This window comes from Nannobrachium achirus (assembly GCF_963921795.1).
Source record: "Nannobrachium achirus genome assembly, chromosome: 7".
Taxonomy (NCBI): Eukaryota; Metazoa; Chordata; class Actinopteri; order Myctophiformes; family Myctophidae; genus Nannobrachium; species Nannobrachium achirus.
This window is the reverse complement of record NC_137816.1, coordinates 21,724,162-21,743,550: the sequence shown is the minus strand read 5'-3', so window position 1 is coordinate 21,743,550 and position 19,389 is coordinate 21,724,162. Positions and strand designations below refer to the sequence as shown.

At 40.6% G+C, this 19,389-nt stretch overlaps 1 protein-coding gene across 3 annotated transcripts; it reads left to right on the top strand.

Annotated features, from left to right (window-relative positions):
• Positions 1–1,278: 1,278 nt before the first annotated feature.
• Positions 1,279–18,739, top strand: LOC308289116 (myosin heavy chain, fast skeletal muscle-like; the record flags this gene model as incomplete). Of its 3 annotated transcripts, none has more annotated exons than XM_080730693.1 (39): positions 1,279–1,461; positions 1,584–1,727; positions 2,164–2,320; positions 2,427–2,454; positions 3,060–3,183; positions 3,292–3,384; positions 3,474–3,537; positions 3,626–3,724; positions 4,238–4,341; positions 4,802–4,940; positions 5,119–5,237; positions 6,094–6,243; positions 6,342–6,512; positions 7,259–7,562; positions 7,655–7,719; positions 8,094–8,181; positions 8,295–8,412; positions 8,526–8,649; positions 9,260–9,396; positions 9,891–10,146; positions 10,535–10,777; positions 11,464–11,640; positions 11,737–11,882; positions 13,327–13,417; positions 14,136–14,525; positions 14,777–14,903; positions 15,049–15,167; positions 15,261–15,457; positions 15,636–15,819; positions 15,915–16,080; positions 16,389–16,513; positions 16,643–16,951; positions 17,037–17,240; positions 17,322–17,447; positions 17,599–17,769; positions 17,867–17,971; positions 18,056–18,151; positions 18,441–18,569; positions 18,719–18,739. In XM_080730693.1, 39 exons carry the CDS (start codon positions 1,279–1,281, stop codon positions 18,737–18,739), a joined length of 5,793 nt encoding a protein of 1,930 aa, XP_080586819.1. The 3 variants fall into 3 exon arrangements, with proteins under 3 accessions (XP_080586819.1, XP_080586820.1, XP_080586818.1); XM_080730694.1 differs by having other exon boundaries at positions 1,279–1,485; positions 3,060–3,159; XM_080730692.1 differs by having other exon boundaries at positions 1,279–1,485.
• Between the last annotated feature and the right edge of the window lie 650 nt (positions 18,740–19,389).

Sequence of the window (19,389 nt, the reverse complement as noted above, 5' to 3'; positions counted from 1 at the left end):
TTTATGACGACTAATAAAATCATGAACAGAAAATGCATGTCAACAGATACAGAATAAAACCCCTTTAAAGGCATGTCCCTACTTATAGTTTCTGCGTAGCAAGCAATACACCCTCAATATAAAAGAGACCGGTGTGAGATGGTTTGACTGCAGGAGGATTTCAGAGTTTCATTTGGGAGGTGAGTGAGACTTGTTTAGCTTCATTTATAGTGAAATAAATGTAAGATGCTAACTGCCTGACAATTTGTTCAGTTGTCTTTGACAAACAAATAATGTAACCCTAATTCATATTATGGCATTAGAATAGATTAGAATATAACAGGAAAGAAAGAGACAAAAGAAAAATACAATTTGAGCAAATATAATTTACTTTCATGGCATGGATATAACTAACATGCTAAAATGGATCAAAACTCAGATGTGGAACTATTGAGAGATAGAGAAAGGTTTTTTCTCTCTTACCAAACGGTGTAATGTAGAATGTAACACATAGAAACTGTCGTCTTCTTGTATAGTGTGATAAACCCAACATTGCACAATATACATACAGTATACTGTACTGAATGTTACCATCAATTCTAGAGTAAAAAATGTTATTGCTGATATAAAATACATAGATACAAGGTAAGTGACTTCTGTTGTAACTACTAGCATATTTAGTAAATACTATACTAGTTACTGTTACTATGGATTTAGTATTAGTGTCTCTGCTATTATAGCAAACACGCTTTTCTAAAGCTACATATGCCTTACTCATTGTACATTTATATGCCTTGTGCCACATTACACATTTAGATATATTGTTTTACCTTTATTCTCCCTGCCCTTACTGTGCCAAGCTGAAGGCTTTTCATACTTTGTATTTCATTTTGTCCCCCCCATCCCCCCCAACACACACTTAGGGATTGAACTTGAAGGTTCCAGCTGTTACTGCGTAGAGGGGAAAAGTGAGTGTTTGTCTTTTTAAACTTGGTTAAACTGACCCAAACTGCAGCCATATTCTAAAGACATTTGGCCTCTTCCTTACTTCCTTCACAGGTCTTAACAATGATACTAATGAAGGCTGTGTTCCATTCTGGTCCATTCTACCATTCCATTCTATCTACACTAAATGGAACAGAGCCTTCAACAGTATCATTGGTAACACCGTCCGGTGAAGGAAGAGGCCCAATTTCTTTCCAACGTGGCTGCTGTGCATAGAGCTCATTCTCTGTTCAGATCTCAAGTCAGCAAAGGCATCGGCACCATCTTTATTTCTGTCCACAGAAAGCCGCCACCATGAGCACGGACGCGGAGATGGAGCAATATGGGGGGGCTGCCCAATACCTCCGTAAGTCAGAGAGGGAGAGAATCGAGGCCCAGGCTGCACCCTTTGATGCCAAAACTGCAGTATATGTGACTCATCCTACGGAGCTGTATATGAAGGCTAAAATTCTAAAGAAGGATGGTGTCAAAGTCACCGTGGAATTGTTGGACACCGGGGCGGTACGTAGGTAGAGGTGGATCTCAAATCAGACAAGCAACTGTAATCACAGTACAGTACATTCTCAAGTTGTGTGTTTCTTGTTTTTATTGTCGTCTAGGAAGTAACTGTAAAAGAGAGCGACGTGACCCCCATGAACCCTCCCAAGTATGACAAGATTGAGGACATGGCCATGATGACCCACCTCACTGAAGCCACCGTCCTGTATAACCTCAAAGAGCGTTATGCAGCGTGGATGATCTACGTGAGGTTTTCTGCCTGCTGACTCTGAGAGCAGTACAGCAAGGGTTCCCAAAACTTTCAGTCCGTGATCCCCCAAAATAATCATGTTTGAACTGGGGAACCCCCACTGATTGTAGGAGTTGAGGCAGTACATTTAGTTTGACTCGGTTCCACAGATAAATATTGTGAAAATAGCCGATCTACGTTCACAACATCCGATCTACGTCCCGACCCCCAGTTTGGGAACCACTGCAGTACAGTATAGCAAAGAAATGAGAGTAGTAAAATCCTCAAGATAAAAGGGATAACAATAATGCTTCGCTGTTCCTTGATGCCACTTCTCGTGACTATAATCCCCCAACCCTATAAGTGATCCCTTGTCCCAGATAGGCCTATGTGACATGCTCGCTGCTATGTTGTATGTTGTTATAATGTTCTCTCTCTCTTGTCCCCTCCAGACCTACTCTGGCTTGTTCTGTGCAACTGTGAACCCCTACAAGTGGCTCCCAGTGTACGACCAGCATGTTGTGAATGCCTACAGGGGCAAGAAGCGTGTGGAGGCTCCACCCCACATCTTCTCTGTCTCTGACAACGCCTATCAGTTCATGCTGATGGGTACGTACTGTACTGCTCAGGACAATGTAAAAACTAAATATATATATGACTATAATTAAATGGGTTTTTTGCTGTACTAAAAGTACATTTGCTTTACATTTTACAGACAAAGAGAACCAGTCTGTCCTGATCACGTAAGTTTCTCAACTACTAGGCATTGGGGGAAAAAACATTGTAATCAATTCACTAACTGCAGGGGTCATCAATGTGTCCATACTCCATACACGGACAAAATGTGTCCATGGCAAAGTCTTGGCCTCGTCCGTGGCAAATTTTAAGATTTCATTTTTTGCACACCATTATAATGTTCTTATTTTGATAAGAACATCTACAATTACTGAATCTCAAATCTCCAGGCTTTCTTCAGAAGATGTATGACACTTATTTACTATGGCAAATTAGGAGTCCAACTACTGGTTCTCAAACGTTTTATAACTTGTATTTGTAAGGACCATGACCATAACTCTAAGACAGTATGGAACCAAATGGACCCGTAAGGGTCCATTTGTGAGAGTGTACATTTGTGAGAGTGTGCATTTGTACACTCTGAGAGTTAGTTACAGACCTGTTATGATCATTCAGGGCTATCTCTTTATGTGTTTCGGGTAATTTATTGTCCACAAATTTTCTGTCAAAAATTTGAATTTTGAACAAAATGTCCACCACAAGCCAACATGGAGTTGACCCCTGACTAACTTACCCCTGACAAATTTCTCTGAATGTATGCATTTATAACCAGTGGAGAATCCGGTGCTGGAAAGACTGTGAACACCAAGCGTGTCATCCAGTACTTTGCAACAGCTGCTAGTTCTGGTGTAGGACCCACAGATAAACCAGCCGTAGCCGGCGCTGGCAAAATCAAGGTATATGTACAGTTTTTACATTTTAAACTTTATATGCAATATGGCAATTCAATTCAAAAGAATTCTGATCAAAATTCTAAATTTGGTGATGTCTAAAACATGCTATAGGGGTCACTGGAGGATCAGATTATCGCAGCCAATCCCTTGCTGGAGGCCTATGGTAATGCCAAGACTGTGAGGAATGACAACTCCTCTCGCTTTGTAAGTGTAAAATAATTATGTAATGAGAAATCCTTGCAATCGTTTCATAATGTAGAGGGATTTTTTATAAATTGTGCTATATGAAACAGGGTAAATTCATCCGAATCCATTTCAACAACAGCGGTAAACTGTCCAGTGCTGACATTGAGACATGTAAGTATGAAATTCCCATGTTATGATAAATTACACATGCCTTAAACTTTTAGAGGAACTGATTTTGAGTTCTGTACGACTCTTATAGATCTGCTGGAGAAGTCCAGAGTGACCTACCAGCTTCCTGCTGAGAGAGGCTACCACATCTTCTACCAAATGATGACTGACCACCTACCTGGGATTGTTGGTGAGTTGAATGACGGCAGTGATAACATGAAGTCATGAAAAAGTAATATCTATTTATTTATTTAAGTAAAAGTATCAATATGGCAATGTAGATATACTCTGTTACAAGTAAAAGTCTGGAATTTAAAATGTACTTGAGTAAAAGTACAAAGGTTTTGGTATCGATTATGTACATACAGTACCAAAAGTAGAAAGTACTCATTATACCGAATGTCCCGGTGTTTCCAAATGTATAAAAAACTTTTGAAAATAGCTGATCTACAAGCTCACAATGCATTTTGGTTAATGTATGTTTAATAATAATCTAAATCTACAAAGTAACTATTAACTTAAGTTTTTAAATACCTGTAGTGGAGTAGAAAGTACAATATTTGGATCCAAGATGTAGTGGAGTAGAAGTAAAAGTAATGGAAATTGGAAAAAACTCAAGTAAATGTACTTAGTTTACACCACTGGTAAGTGGTAATGCATACAAAATACAAATAAATCACCCTTTTCTTTGACCCTGTTTCAGAGATGTGTCTGATCACCACCAACCCCTATGACTTCCCATTGTGCAGCATGGGTCAGATCGCTGTGGCCAGCATTGATGACAAAACTGAGCTCGAGGCCACTGATGTCAGTAAACATATCTTTATAATAGGTTTCTAATATTCAGTTATATTATATATTCGGTGTGCAGTCAGTTGCTCAGCAAGTAGTCGTGTGTGGCCAGACTGTTGCCTCCCACAATTAGCAAATGTGATCTGGTCATACAGTCTGGGGAGCGGAAGTTTATCGCTTACTCATGATCAGAACTTACATTTTTACAGTCGTGCATGTTAATCCAAATATAAATAAAGAATTATCTAAGTATATATAGCTTGCTGCTTATCAGAAATGATATTATATTATATAATATATATATTTTTTTGTATATGGAAATACCAGCTTTCGTTACTTGGATTTCAGGAGGAGTAGTTCCAGACTCTATATAGCTTTCAGAGATTGTGGAATAGTTGTCTGGCTACGACGTGAGACTACTCAGCAAGTTGATGTTTGTTGATCTAATGTTTTGATCTGGATCTTTTGAATACAGGATGCTATTAACATCCTGGGCTTCACTGGTGAGGAGAAACAGATGATCTTCAAGTTCACTGGTGCAGTGATGCATCACGGGGTCCTGACCTTCAAACAGAAGCAGCGTGAAGAACAGGCCGAACCTGACAGCACAGAGGGTATTTATAATATTATTACCAGTATTGTTATTATTGTTACTATTATTCGCTTTGTCGTCAGCCAAGGCATGAAAATAACGAATAGTTATCATTATAAGTTTGTATTTCCACATATGCTATACATCTTCAGCCAATATTTTCATATATTTATATTCTACATTTTTATGACTTGTTTTAGTGGCTGACAAGATTGCCTACCTGATGGGTCTGAACTCTGGAGAGATGCTGAAGGCTTATTGCTACCCCAGAGTGAAGGTCGGAAACGAGTATGTCACTAAGGGACAGACCGTGCCACAGGTGAGCAATACGATACGATAATACTTTATTGTGACATAACATTGAAAACCAAGCCTAAATTACATATATAAAAACATAAAGACAAGAGCAATGTCCATTGACATTGCTGAGTGTTGCACCGCTCAGCCTACCCCTGGCCTCAAAGTCGACTGATGGTCAAATAACCTCTTTAGTCTGACCTTAATGTATGCTGGAACACCGGATCTCCTTCCTGAAGGCAGCAGTGAAGTGATATTCCTTGCCAACCTTAGAATGCTGTTATTATACACAGATGCATAGAGCCTACTTACTGAGGAACACTCATAATAACACAAGTAAAACACAAAAGAAGAATCTGTCTACTAGCACCAAAATATCTTAGACATTGAAGGAAATAGATAGTTTGCTTTGTTTTCCTTTTTCTTCAATTTGTCAAAAGATTTTGAAGATGGTCTATTACTACTCTTAGGTATGTATATGAACATGCCTTGTTGATCTGTTCACAATGAATAATAGTAATGGGGGATCTGCGTATTCTCTTCTAGAGCACCAGAAACAATCTCTCCTGTCTTTTTTGTGTTAATGATGAGAGTGTTGTTATCACTGTCAAGCGCCTTATTTACTCTGTGTTGGCGCTGTCCAGGATCTAAGAGAGAAATCAAAACTGTATCAAAGTACTGATTGATTGATTGATTGATTGGTTGATTGATTGAAGACTTTATTAGAAGTTTACATAGATAAGGGTACAGTTTCATGACAGTACAGTTCACTGGTACAAGGTCAACCTAAAGGATAAACACCTCAAGAAAGCTTTGAGCTTTTTTCATTTGGGGCCCTTTTTTTAACTCATATAACATTGAATGACACATTTCCTTAGGTAATGAACTCAGTGGGTGCCTTGGCCAAGTCTATCTATGAGAAGATGTTCTTGTGGATGGTCATCAGGATCAACGAGATGCTGGACACCAAACAGCAGAGAAACTACTATATTGGTGTGCTGGACATCGCTGGGTTTGAAATCTTTGACGTAAGCATCATGAACTTTTTTTAGTGGGTATACTAATTACTTTTTTTTTAATCACAATTACTTTAAGAGATTGGGGCTAATGATATTTCCACTCATAGTACAACACCCTGGAGCAGCTGTGCATCAACTTCACCAATGAGAAACTGCAACAGTTTTTCAACCACACCATGTTTGTTCTGGAGCAAGAGGAGTATAAAAAAGAGGGCATTCCATGGGATACCATTGACTTCGGCATGGACCTGGCCGTCTGCATTGAGCTCATTGAGAAGGTAATATACTGTCTGCATTGAGTTCATTGAGAAGGTAATATACTATTCTGTCACCCTAAATTCTATATCCTCACCCTATGCCCACAAAATGCGGGTAAGGCAACTTGTTCTATCCCTAAATGGTATTTTGGGGATGCTATACCCGCTACCTATTATGCCGACTCCGTTATTTGCGTGGAGGTGTGGCCGCGGGCGTGTTGCTGCTATTTCCCTAAAGTTGGTATTTTGGCAACAGATTTAGGAAAGCGTATTTAGGATCCTAAAACCATCCGCTATGCCACTTCGGGTTTTTTGCCACTTCAAGTGCGTGCTGCCAATGTACAAAATACATGGACACACATTCAGACTGACCTAATTATCCATTGATTTCAGTGATTCTATTTTTCCCATAATCAGCAGAAGTAAGTGTGTCAGTACCTTCTGTCAATTCTGTTTATATAAGATCATAGTTTTATGCAAAGAAACGATTTACGACTTGCGTCATGACATTCGCTCTGTCAGTTTGATTAGGTTACTTCATTGAGCTGTATATAAAGACCTGATTACAATTATAGAACATTCTCTATAATCAGTTCCAGAACTGATACATGGCCTACTTGTTGGCACCTCGACAGAGTGCAGTTCTAGTTCTCATTATTATCATTGTGGACCTGGCTGTCTGCATTGAGCTCATTGAGAAGTTATACAATTGTTTTGTGCTTTAACGGACATGATGGTGATTTGTCGCTTTTATCTCCATTACAAAGCCCTTGGGTATCTTCTCCATCCTTGAAGAGGAGTGCATGTTCCCAAAGGCTTCAGACAAAACCTTCTGCGAAAAGTTGCATGGCACGCATCTTGGAAAGTGTAAAGCCTTTGAGAAACCCAAACCCGCGAAAGGTAAGGGTGAAGCCCACTTCTCCCTGGTCCACTACGCTGGAACCGTGGACTACAGCATCACAGGCTGGCTGGAGAAGAACAAGGACCCGCTCAACGACTCTGTGGTGCAACTGTACCAGAAGTCTTCAGTGAAGCTGCTGAGTGTGTTCTACCCTCCTCCTGAGCCTGAAGGTATATTTATTAATAATATAATATGTTCTATCCTCCTCCTGAGCCTGAAGGTATGTTTATTGATAACTCTTGATTCTAACAAATTTAAACAGTTGCGGGAGCCAAGGGAGCCAAGAAGAAGGGTGGTTCTATGCAGACTGTGTCTAGTGCTTTCAGGGTAAGAATATTTATTCATTAAACATGAACATTATATTCCTCTAAGAATGAAGCATTATTATTATCATCAACATTACCGTTATATTCCAGTAAGAATTAAGCATTATTTATATCCATGTAAGAAATAGGCATGTCTTTCATGTTGAAATGAAACAATTTCTGTATCACACGCTGTGAGCTTGTAGATCAGATCTTGGAATGGCAGGTACAAAATTAAAATAGGGCTTATTAAGTGGTTATTGTACACTACAGTATGTTTTAGACAAATCTAAATCTGCAAAGTAACTAGAGTTAAAATAACTGTAGTGAAGGAAAAAGTGCAATATTGTATGACTTTTTACTACTAGCCTAATTGTCTCTTTTATGTCTCAATAGGCCAACTTGGGGGTGCTGATGACTAATCTGAGGAGCACTCATCCTCACTTTGTGCGTTGCCTGATTCCCAACGAGTCAAAGACTCCAGGTAAACACAGAAAATAAACATTTAAACAATGACTTGTGAGGTGGTGATCTAATGCAACTTTGGCCAGTGTGTAACTATTTTGTCCTGATAACAATAAAGCAACATCTTTACAGGGCTGATGGAGAACTTCCTGGTCATCCACCAGCTGAGGTGTAACGGTGTGCTGGAGGGCATCAGGATCTGCAGAAAGGGCTTCCCCAGCAGAATCCCCTATCCTGACTTCAAGCAGAGGTATCAATTCCAGCTGCCTTTAGTTCCACACGCAAAAATGGCCCACTTTTTACAAAAAAGATACAAAGAACTGAACGTCAGCGCAACATGACCATGGAACTTTTATTAAACAGGTACAAAGTACTGAATGCTGCCGCATGTCCCGAGGGTGCGTTCATGGACAACAAGAAAGCCTCTGAGAAGCTGCTTGGGTCCATTGACATACCACATGATGAGTACAAGTTTGGACACACCAAGGTAAACACACTCTGAATATTGTTTAACATTATTGAGGATTATTGAGGGAGGACTAATAATTAGCTTTGCAGTTGATTATTTACATACGGTAATAGTCGAAACCCAGTCTCCTGACGACGGCAGCCGACGCACAACCTATCGTGCCAATAGGGCACTAAGAGAATTAAAACAATTATACAAAGATTCAGTAAAACATGTGAAGAAGAATGCCTAAAAACCCTCCAGGGGCTTGAGAAGTGGCATTCGCCAGGAATATTTGTACATTCATAGGATAAAATGTAATTAAAGCAGAGTATACCTAAAACATATCTTTTACAAATAAAATATTAATAGACATGTCATACAGATGAAAAAACAGAACAAGAAAAACATCAACATAATAATATAACAAAGAAATTAAACAGCAAAAGCATATCGCAACAATAACATTTTAACTAGACCTAAGCAGACCATATGGAAGAGAAAAGAAGCGATTTCAGGACCTTCTTGAATTGGTAAGAAGGCAACTCCCATAGATGCAATGACAGAGAATTCCATATTTTTGTCAGGGCTGTTGTGGTCCGGGTCTTGGCTGCAGGGGCCGACTCATAGTTTGTAATATCCTACACAGGTGTTCTTCAAAGCTGGTTTGCTGGGTACGCTGGAGGAGATGCGAGATGAAAAGCTGGCTATTCTGGTCACCCTGACTCAGGCTCTGGGCAGAGGTTTCGTCATGCGGAAGGAGTTTGTCAAGATGATGGAAAGGAGGTACTTTGAAAACATCATTTAAAGACCCAATTAAATGACTATTTTAGGTATTTTATTTTGAAGTTTCAGTTTGAAAAGGAAGCCTGTGTGTTTCTGAACCAATTGGAGGGGACCAGCCCTTCAGGCGATGGGATTTAAAATCTGAGTAATGGGAGTAATGGGAGCCAGCAATGGGAAACAAACAGGTGAATGTAATCAAAGGTTCATTTATATTCAAAAGGTCTATATATATCATCACTTTTTGAATTTCTGTTCACAGGAAGTAATTAAGAATGGCCTATTTAGGGACCTTTGATAAATATACACAAAAATTGTTTATTTTCTATTTTTTTGGCATCTAGTGTTTGGTATGGCCACATTATCACTACAGATATGCTCTAAAAGTGTGAAAAACATGTTTTTGATTTCACCCTGTCTTTAATGTGATATTTGGTGCAATTTCTAAGAAAGTACACCTTTTAAATTCCCCAAACTGTTTTTTTCCCCCCACTCAGAGACGCCCTTTTCTGCATCCAGTTCAACGTACGTGCATTCTGCAATGTGAAACACTGGCCATGGATGAAGCTCTACTACAAGATCAAGCCTCTCCTGCAGAGTGCCGAGACTGAGAAAGAGCTGGCCAACATGAAGGAGAACTATGAGAAGATGAAGGTGGACCTGGCCACTGCCCTGTCCTCCAAGAAGGGCCTGGAGGAGAAGCTGATCGCTGTAGTGCAAGAGAGAAATAACCTGGCAATGGCAGCTGCATCAGTACGTTTTTGATTGATTGAATAATTTTAAATGTAAACAAGCACGAGTTACAGTCAGACATTAAGGCACAAAAGGATAACACAAAAAAGGGTTTCCATTGTGGTACATTTCTCTGAGGAAGAATAGTTTTGTAGCTCGAATCGTATTATAGTCTTATCTTGGATCTTTTCTCTTATCTTACCTCATTTGTTAATCCTAAACAAATGCTGATGTAGTGAGTTTGTGCAACGAGCTGGGATCGAATCGAACCCCGCACCCCTACCCTGCAGCCCGACGCACAACCTACCGTGTCAATAGAGTTAAGCTCCATTGGCAAAGCTGTTGTAAGCCGGTTGTCCCTGGGTCACTAAACTGACGTTTCTTTATTTTATTTATTTTTGACCAAAAGGGAGACGAGGCTCTGAACGATTCAGAGGAGAGATGTGAGGGTCTTATCAAAAGTAAGATCCAGTTGGAGGCAAAGCTCAAAGAGACGGCTGAGAGACTGGAGGATGAAGAGGAGATCAACGCTGAGCTGACCGCCAAGAAGAGGAAACTAGAGGATGAATGCTCAGAGCTCAAGAAGGACATCGATGACCTGGAGCTCACCTTGGCCAAAGTGGAGAAGGAGAAGCACGCCACTGAAAACAAGGTTCAGGATCATACACTCTATGGCACTCTAAGGTTTACTGTATCTATTAATCCAGTTGCAACAAACTTCAAACCTATAGTTTTCACTAATCAGGTTTAGTTTTAAACCATCCCTTTAAATCTTGGTTTTAACTTTCACTGTAAACCTAGATTAATGTTAATCCTGTTGCGCCACTGCTTTAAACTTTGATTTGAATATCAGTAAGGGATTCATTTTAAGCTTGCAGTAGAGATGGTTTAAATGTACTGACAGGAATGGTGGTTCCCCTCCTGTTAGAAAAGTCCCTCCTTTCCCCAGCAGCATCTTTTTGAGCGGTGGTCACACCGTCTCCTGCGTGACTTTGTCTGTATGTGACTATGTACACTATCTCACACATGGGGTATAGATTAACGAAATGAACTGCTCACATCAACCGCTCACTTCAAACTTTGTTTGATTTTTCAATCATGAATTAATCACAGGTTAAAAATGAAGTGGTGCAACACAACTCGAATTAAAATAAATCCTAGATCAACAAATCATTGATTAACCCTAAACTAAGCTTTATGTAATTCTTCTTGGTGCAACCGGGCCTATGATTAGCTATACACTATGAATATACACTATACTCTATGAAAAGGGTTCATGGTTATACACTCTATTAGTTGTCTTATCACTTTATAATACAATTTCTGTGCTTATATTAGGTGAAGAACCTGACCGAGGAGATGGCCTCTCAGGATGAAGGTCTTGCTAAGCTGACCAAGGAGAAGAAGGCCCTCCAAGAGGCCCACCAGCAGACCCTGGATGACCTGCAGGCAGAGGAGGACAAAGTCAACACTCTGACCAAGGCCAAGACCAAGCTGGAGCAGCAAGTTGACGACGTGAGTTCATCAAGTCAATCAGGACGTCTTGAACACATTAGGTTTATTGTTGCACTGAATGATCCATTGTTGTTTTTTATTATTATCATTGTGCAGTTGGAGGGTTCTCTAGAGCAAGAGAAGAAGCTCCGTATGGACCTGGAGAGAGCCAAGAGGAAGCTGGAGGGTGATCTGAAGCTGGCCCAGGAATCCATCATGGACCTGGAGAATGACAAGCAGCAGTCTGATGAGAAGATAAAGAAGTAAAGTGGAACACTATGATGACTAGAAAGATGTAATTCTGGGAAATTGCAAGTGTGGTTGCAGTGACGCGAGTCACAAGGAATCCGCTGGGAAATGAATTCCGACTTACCATTTATATTAGATATTGTGATGTCACTCCTGTCTAATTGGACATTATGTTGTCCAATCAGAGATCAGAAAAAGTAAAAAGGAATGATATATTGTGATGTCAAGCGAAGCATGACCAATCATGTCTAATTGGACGTCACATTACATTGGATGATATAGAGCATCGCAGCGGAAGTGGATGCCTGGGGTCACTTTCACTTTCACCATTCATTTTCGCCATAGACTTTTACAAAAATATTTATAACAATTATGTTAAGCCTCGAACCAAGCCATCCAGGATGGAGGTGAATCATGATCATACAACCTTTGATCCTATGTGAAAACATATTTTAATATTACATTATTTGATATACTACATTTAATAACTACCCTTTATTTAGCGATTTTCAAAATGTTCTTTTCATAGAAAAAAAGGTTATATGGTCATGATTCACCTCCATCCTGGATGGCTTGGTTCGAGGCTTAACATAATTGTTATAAATGTTTTTGTAAAAGTCTATGGCGAAAATGAATGGTGAAAGTGAAAGTGACCCCAGGCAATCCACTTCCGCTGCGATGCTCTATTCACCCTTACAAACCAGATAACATCACTCAAAAGGTTTACAAACACAGGTTCACTTTGCTGGCAAAGAATCTCTGACCGAATACAATAGTGTGTTGCCTAGTGCAACCACACTAATAATAACTAGAGAAATTGCAATTTGGGAAATTGCGAGTGTGGTTGCATAAAAAGTTACATAAAAAAAGTTACCTTACTATATATGGTGTTTCCCATTCAAAGTCAATGGGAAAAGTTACGTCATAAAAGTTACTCACTATATATGGAGTTTCCCATTCAAAGTCAATGGGAAAGGTTACGTCATAAAAGTTACTCACTATATATGGAGTTTCCCATTCAAGTCAATGAGACTAAGAGTTTTGAAAAATGCAAAATTCCCCAGAGTAATAATGTGGTTGCCCTGGCAACCACACTAACTAGAAAGGTTCAATTCTGGGAAATTGCAAGTGTGATTGCACTGACACTGACCATTTATTTTATATATTTTGATGTCAAGTGTATAACCAATCCTGTCAGTTTTCTTGAATTTTTAACCCAGATAAAGGTCAAAAGGTTAACAAACAACAGGTTCACTTTAGCTGGCATAAAGGTTCTCGGAGCGTGTGGAATAGTGTGTTGCCTACAGCAACCTCCCTCATAATTAATAATAATAATAATTCATATGAATAATTATTAATAATAACAATATGAAATGTCATGGAGAAAAAAAGAAAAGAAAAAAGTAAAACAAACTAAAAACAGAATGACACTAAAATAGGATGTACTGTATTCCACAGGAAGGAGTTTGAAGTAAGCCAGCTTCTGAGTAAGATTGAGGATGAACAATCTTTGGGGGCTCAGCTGCAGAAGAAGATCAAAGAACTCCAGGTATTTAACATTTTCTTTCAAATCTAAAGTTGAACCGCTTAAACGCGAAGTTGACCAGGATCCCCCATAGGTCTATCCTTGGCCCCCTCCTTTTTTTCCTTTTAGACAAAATCTCTTCGTCACTGCTGAATGTGCTGATCCACAAGCTCATAAGTCACAACATGTTGTGTCACAACATGTAGTGAGCTTGTAAAACTTTGCCTATTATGACATGCAAAGCAAGGGTTCAAGTGGTAAATCTTTTAATAATAATTATGAGTAAATCATGATTTTCACATGTTATTCCGATACAGGGGTCCTCACCATGCTGGATTGTGGTGGACATTTTTGTCACGGGCATACAAAATAAGGGGATAATAATATTACCAGAAACACATAAAGAGCCAGCCCTGAATGACCATAACAGGTCTGTAACTCTGAGAGTGTACAATTGGAACCAAATGAACCCTCTCAGAGTTAAGGGGGTCCATTTGAGAACCACTAGTATGGACTCATAATGTACCATGTACATAGTGTCATAGTAAGTCAGTGTCATTCATATTCTGAAGAAAACCTGGAGACTCAGTAATTAATTGGGTCTCATGATCAAATTAAGAACATTATAATGGTGTGCAAAACAGAAAATCTATAAGGCCAAGTCTTTGCCACGGACACATTTGTCCATGTAGCCTACGGACATATTGATGACCCCTGTTCCGATATCATTAATTTTGAAAAGGCTCGTATTGAAGAACTGGAGGAGGAAATCGAGGCAGAACGTGCTGCTCGTGCCAAGGTGGAGAAGCAGAGAGCTGACCTCTCCAGGGAACTGGAGGAAATCAGTGAGAGGCTGGAGGAGGCCGGTGGAGCCACCGCCACTCAGATCGAGATGAACAAGAAGAGAGAGGCAGAGTTCCAGAAGTTGCGTCGTGACCTCGAAGAGTCCACGCTGCAGCATGAGGCCACCGCCTCCGCTCTCCGCAAGAAGCAGGCAGACAGCGTGGCGGAGCTGGGCGAGCAGATTGACAACCTCCAGAGAGTCAAGCAGAAACTTGAGAAGGAGAAGAGTGAATACAAGATGGAGATTGATGACCTGTCCAGCAACATGGAGGCTGTTGCTAAGGCAAAGGTAAGAGGAGAATGTACTGTGGATGATTCCTGAGATAATACTAGTTCAATAAAATAAAAAAAAAGGGGATTTATGGCCAGTGATTGATCCCACTTCTGACACCAATTGTAGCGTTTCATTCCTAAACAGAATAACTCAATTGAAAATTTAGAGACATTTGTAAAATATTGAACTTCTGTAAAAAGGAACATGACCTAATAAATGTCGGTCACACAGTCATTAGCTGAATAATGTTTGTTGTTAATCAACAGGGAAATCTTGAGAAGCTGTGCCGCACCCTTGAGGACCAACTCAGTGAACTCAAGTCCAAGAGTGATGAGAATGTTCGCCAGATAAATGATATTGGAGCTCAGAGAGCAAGACTGTTGACGGAAAATGGTAAATGTTCAACAAAACTTTATATGGTTTGTCAATGGTACCTTACCAAATTCCATGGAGATGATGATTTGATTAACAGTTTCCCAGGCCTTTTACAAATATGTATCCAACAAAGATGATAGAAACATTTCAATCTCTTAACTAGGTGAGTTTGCTCGTCAATTCGAGGAGAAAGAAGCTCTTGTCTCTCAGCTCACCAGAGGCAAGCAGGCCTTCACCCAGCAGATTGAGGAGCTGAAGAGACACGTTGAAGAGGAGGTCAAGGTGAGGAGCACTTTTCCTTTACAAACAAACAGACCTTGCATTACATTTTTGTGTCCTTATATTGAAATTATTTTGGCGATTTTCTTTTGTCAGGCAAAGAACGCCCTTGCCCACGGTGTGCAGTCAGCTCGCCATGACAGTGACCTCCTGAGGGAGCAGTTTGAGGAGGAACAGGAAGCCAAGGCAGAACTCCAGAGAGGAATGTCCAAGGCCAACAGTGAGGTGTCTCAGTGGAGGGCCAAGTATGAGACTGATGCTATCCAACGCACTGAGGAGCTGGAGGAGGCCAAGTAAGTCATCAGCGTTTTAATGTACACTATCAGGTACCGCTCGGCTCGCTATATAAAGTAATTGATCAGTGTTTTAAACACAGGTACCATTAGTAAGTGATGTGTTTTACACTATATCTAACTCGTTATACAACATATTACCCACAATGATTTGATGCCACTCAAAACTGACCAACAGGAAGAAGCTGGCCCAGCGTCTTCAGGACGCTGAGGAGAATATTGAGGCTGTGAATTCCAAGTGCGCCTCTCTTGAAAAAACCAAGCAGAGACTCCATGGTGAAGTGGAAGACCTCATGATCGATGTGGAGAGGGCCAACGGTTTGGCCGCCAACCTTGACAAGAAACAGAGGAACTTCGATAAGGTGCCTTGACGTACTGTAGATTATTCTAAAACATAATGATTTTAGCCTCCATAAAGTGGTGGTAAAGGACACATGTCGTTATACATGGTGTGCAGGTCCTGGCAGAATGGAAGCAGAAATACGAAGAGGCGCAGTCAGAACTGGAGGGAGCTCAGAAAGAGGCTCGTTCTCTCAGCACTGAGTTGTTTAAGATGAAGAACTCCTATGAGGAGTCTCTGGACCAACTGGAGACCATGAAGCGCGAGAACAAGAACCTTCAACGTGAGTTTTTCTGTTTTTTGCTGACTTCTTTTGAACCAAGACTGGTGTTTGTTAACAGGTCAAAACGGCTCCTCATTTTAATCACTTTATCTCAAAGTTGGGTTCATGTGTGTTTAATAATTATTCAAAGTGAATTTTATCCCTGTAAAAGTTTTTAAAGTCAATTTCTACAAATTTCTCTCAATTGTCAATGAGTACTTTGTATATAACTAAACACTACAGTTGATGTCAAAAGTGGGATCAATGTATTTAGAGTTCAAGATCAGTTGTGGATTAGGCTCCTCATGAATGACTTTCAATCAATGCAGAGGAGATCTCAGACCTGACTGAACAGATCGGTGAGACTGGAAAGAGCATCCATGAGCTGGAGAAGAACAAGAAACAGGTGGAGACAGAGAAGTTAGAGATCCAGACAGCTCTGGAGGAAGCTGAGGTAAGACTTTTTAGGTTGGCAATTTTCAATTGGCCAATTAGATTATGTACTGTACCAATAAGATTAAAAAAGTAATACATATTACATTCATAGGTCCATTCAACCTTTTGATCCTGTGTTACATTTTAGGGTACTCTGGAGCACGAGGAGGCCAAGATCCTTCGTGTCCAGCTGGAGCTCAACCAGATCAAGGGTGAGGTGGACAGGAAGCTGGCAGAGAAGGACGAGGAGATGGAACAAATAAAGAGGAACAGCCAGAGGGTGATGGAGTCCATGCAGAGCACTCTGGACTCTGAGGTCAGGAGCAGGAACGACGCCCTGAGGATCAAGAAGAAGATGGAGGGAGACCTGAACGAGATGGAGGTGCAGCTGAGCCACGCCAACCGCCAGGCTGCTGAGGCCCAGAAGCAGCTGAGGAACGTCCAGGGACAGCTCAAGGTGTGCAAAACATACATAGTTAGACACATAATTCAAAACAGTGGAACTGCTCACAGATCAAAATCTGATAAATTATTATCATTAGGATGCCCAACTGCACCTTGATGATGCTGTCAGAAGTCAAGAAGATCTGAAGGAACAAGCTGCCATGGTGGAGCGTAGGAACGGCCTCATGGTGGCAGAGATTGAGGAGCTGAGAGTGGCTCTGGAGCAGACAGAGAGAGCCCGCAAAGTGGCTGAGCAAGAACTGGTGGATACTAGTGAACGTGCTGGACTGCTGCACTCTCAGGTGAGTCAATGGACATCTCTCAACATATTTAATATTCAAGTCATTCATACTTACATTGATAAAACTGAATCCTTATTTTAGAACACAAGCCTTTTGAACACCAAGAAGAAACTAGAGAGTGACCTGATCCAGGTCCAAGGTGAAGTGGACGACAGTGTTCAAGAAGCAAGAAATGCTGAGGAGAAGGCCAAGAAAGCCATCACTGATGTAAGTTAGAAAGTCTTACTCTTATCTATTTAGATATCCTTATAGCCATCATTGATGTAAGTTAGGATGACCTGTCCTAGCCTCATCTGTTATATCTCCTCATGTCAGGCTTCATATTAACATACAATACAATGCAAACATGACTTTCCAGGCTGCCATGATGGCCGAGGAGCTGAAGAAAGAGCAGGACACCAGTTCTCACCTGGAGAGGATGAAGAAGAACCTGGAGGTCACCGTCAAGGACCTGCAGCACCGTCTGGATGAGGCTGAGAACCTGGCCATGAAGGGAGGCAAGAAGCAGCTCCAGAAACTGGAGAATAGGGTAAGACGTAATTTAATACCAACACGGCTTAAAGTCATATACAGTAGACTATGAAATAAGAAGAATTAACTTCATTGTGCATCATTCAATTCTGAAGGTGCGTGAACTGGAGTCAGAGGTTGAATCTGCACAGAGAAGCGGAGTGGACGCTGTTAAAGGTGTCCGCAAGTACGAGAGGAGAGTGAAGGAGCTGACATACCAGGTATCGCACTACAGCATGTTCACTTCAGTGACAAAATGATTGCATGAACATAAAACTAATGTTATAAATTCACTCTCACTTCAGACTGAAGAGGACAAGAAGAATCTTGCCAGGCTTCAGGATCTGGTAGACAAGCTGCAGATGAAGGTCAAGGGCTACAAGAGACAGGCTGAGGAAGCGGTAAGATTTTTTATTTTATTTTTTATTTTAATTATATTGTTTTGTGTGTGGATTCTGTGCAGCCACACTAAGGAATCATAGAAATCATGTTTTCTTAATTATTGGGTTGCTATATAGACATGCCAGGGCTGGACCCAGAGACACTCATGAACATGCTAAATGGGCTACAGCATTAGCTGCAACCAACCACACTTTACAATTCTCCCGAAATTGCCTCGTTTCAACTATTACTGCGAGAATTAACTTTTCAAGTGTTCAGGCTTTGAACCATATCTCTTTCATGTTGTAGGAAGAAGCAGCCAACTCTCACCTGACCAAGTGCAGGAAGATTCAGCATGAGCTGGAGGAGGCAGAGGAGCGTGCTGACATTGCTGAATCCCAAGTCAACAAGATGAGAGCTAAGAGTCGTGACTCCAAGGTAATACACACAGTAATGCCATATGAACAAGGCACATAATGTTGGTTATCATTAGATTTAACTGAGATTTATCATTATATTTAACTGAGATTTTACTAAAGATTTGAGTTGAATGTAATCTAAATCTTTTTCTTTTCATCTTTTCACAGGGAAAAGAAGCGGCTGAATAGTCTCTTCGATCAATTATGTTGATGAATTGAATACGTAGAACCACAATGGAAAGTCCTCAGGACTTTTTTTGTGTTATCCTTTTAGCCCGAATGTATGACTGTACTTTGTGCTGTTTACATTTCTGTCTAATAAAGTATTCAATCAATCAATCCAATAAGTCATCCTAAAACGTCATAAAATATGACGCATTAGGCCTATATATTCAATAAAGCATAATAAATACTGGTATACATATTTTGTCAATTGTTGTTTTCATTATCTCTGCCAGGCCAAAGGCTGAGCCGGAGATTATGTTTTCACCCATACTGTATTTCTGTCTGCCTGTTTGTGGGTCTGGGAGTCAAGGCCTTTGCACACTGCTGCGTTTTTCGGGCCGAATATCGGAGTGAATTTCGGAGTGCGTGAATAAAAAAATCAACCTCACGTTATGTCAATCACGTTTGCGCACTGCCGCCCGTTTCGTATTTATTTTCGGACCAGGGTTGATTTTTCCCGATTTTCGCAGCTGTCGCACAGTGTCCCTTGCTCTCTCTCTCTTTCCTCTCTCTCTCCCTGGCCTACGGCTTTCGGATTTCCAAAACGCAACGAAAACACGCAGTGCAGTGTGCAACCACCATTAGTCTTGCAAAGTTCTAACCCTAGTCGCCAT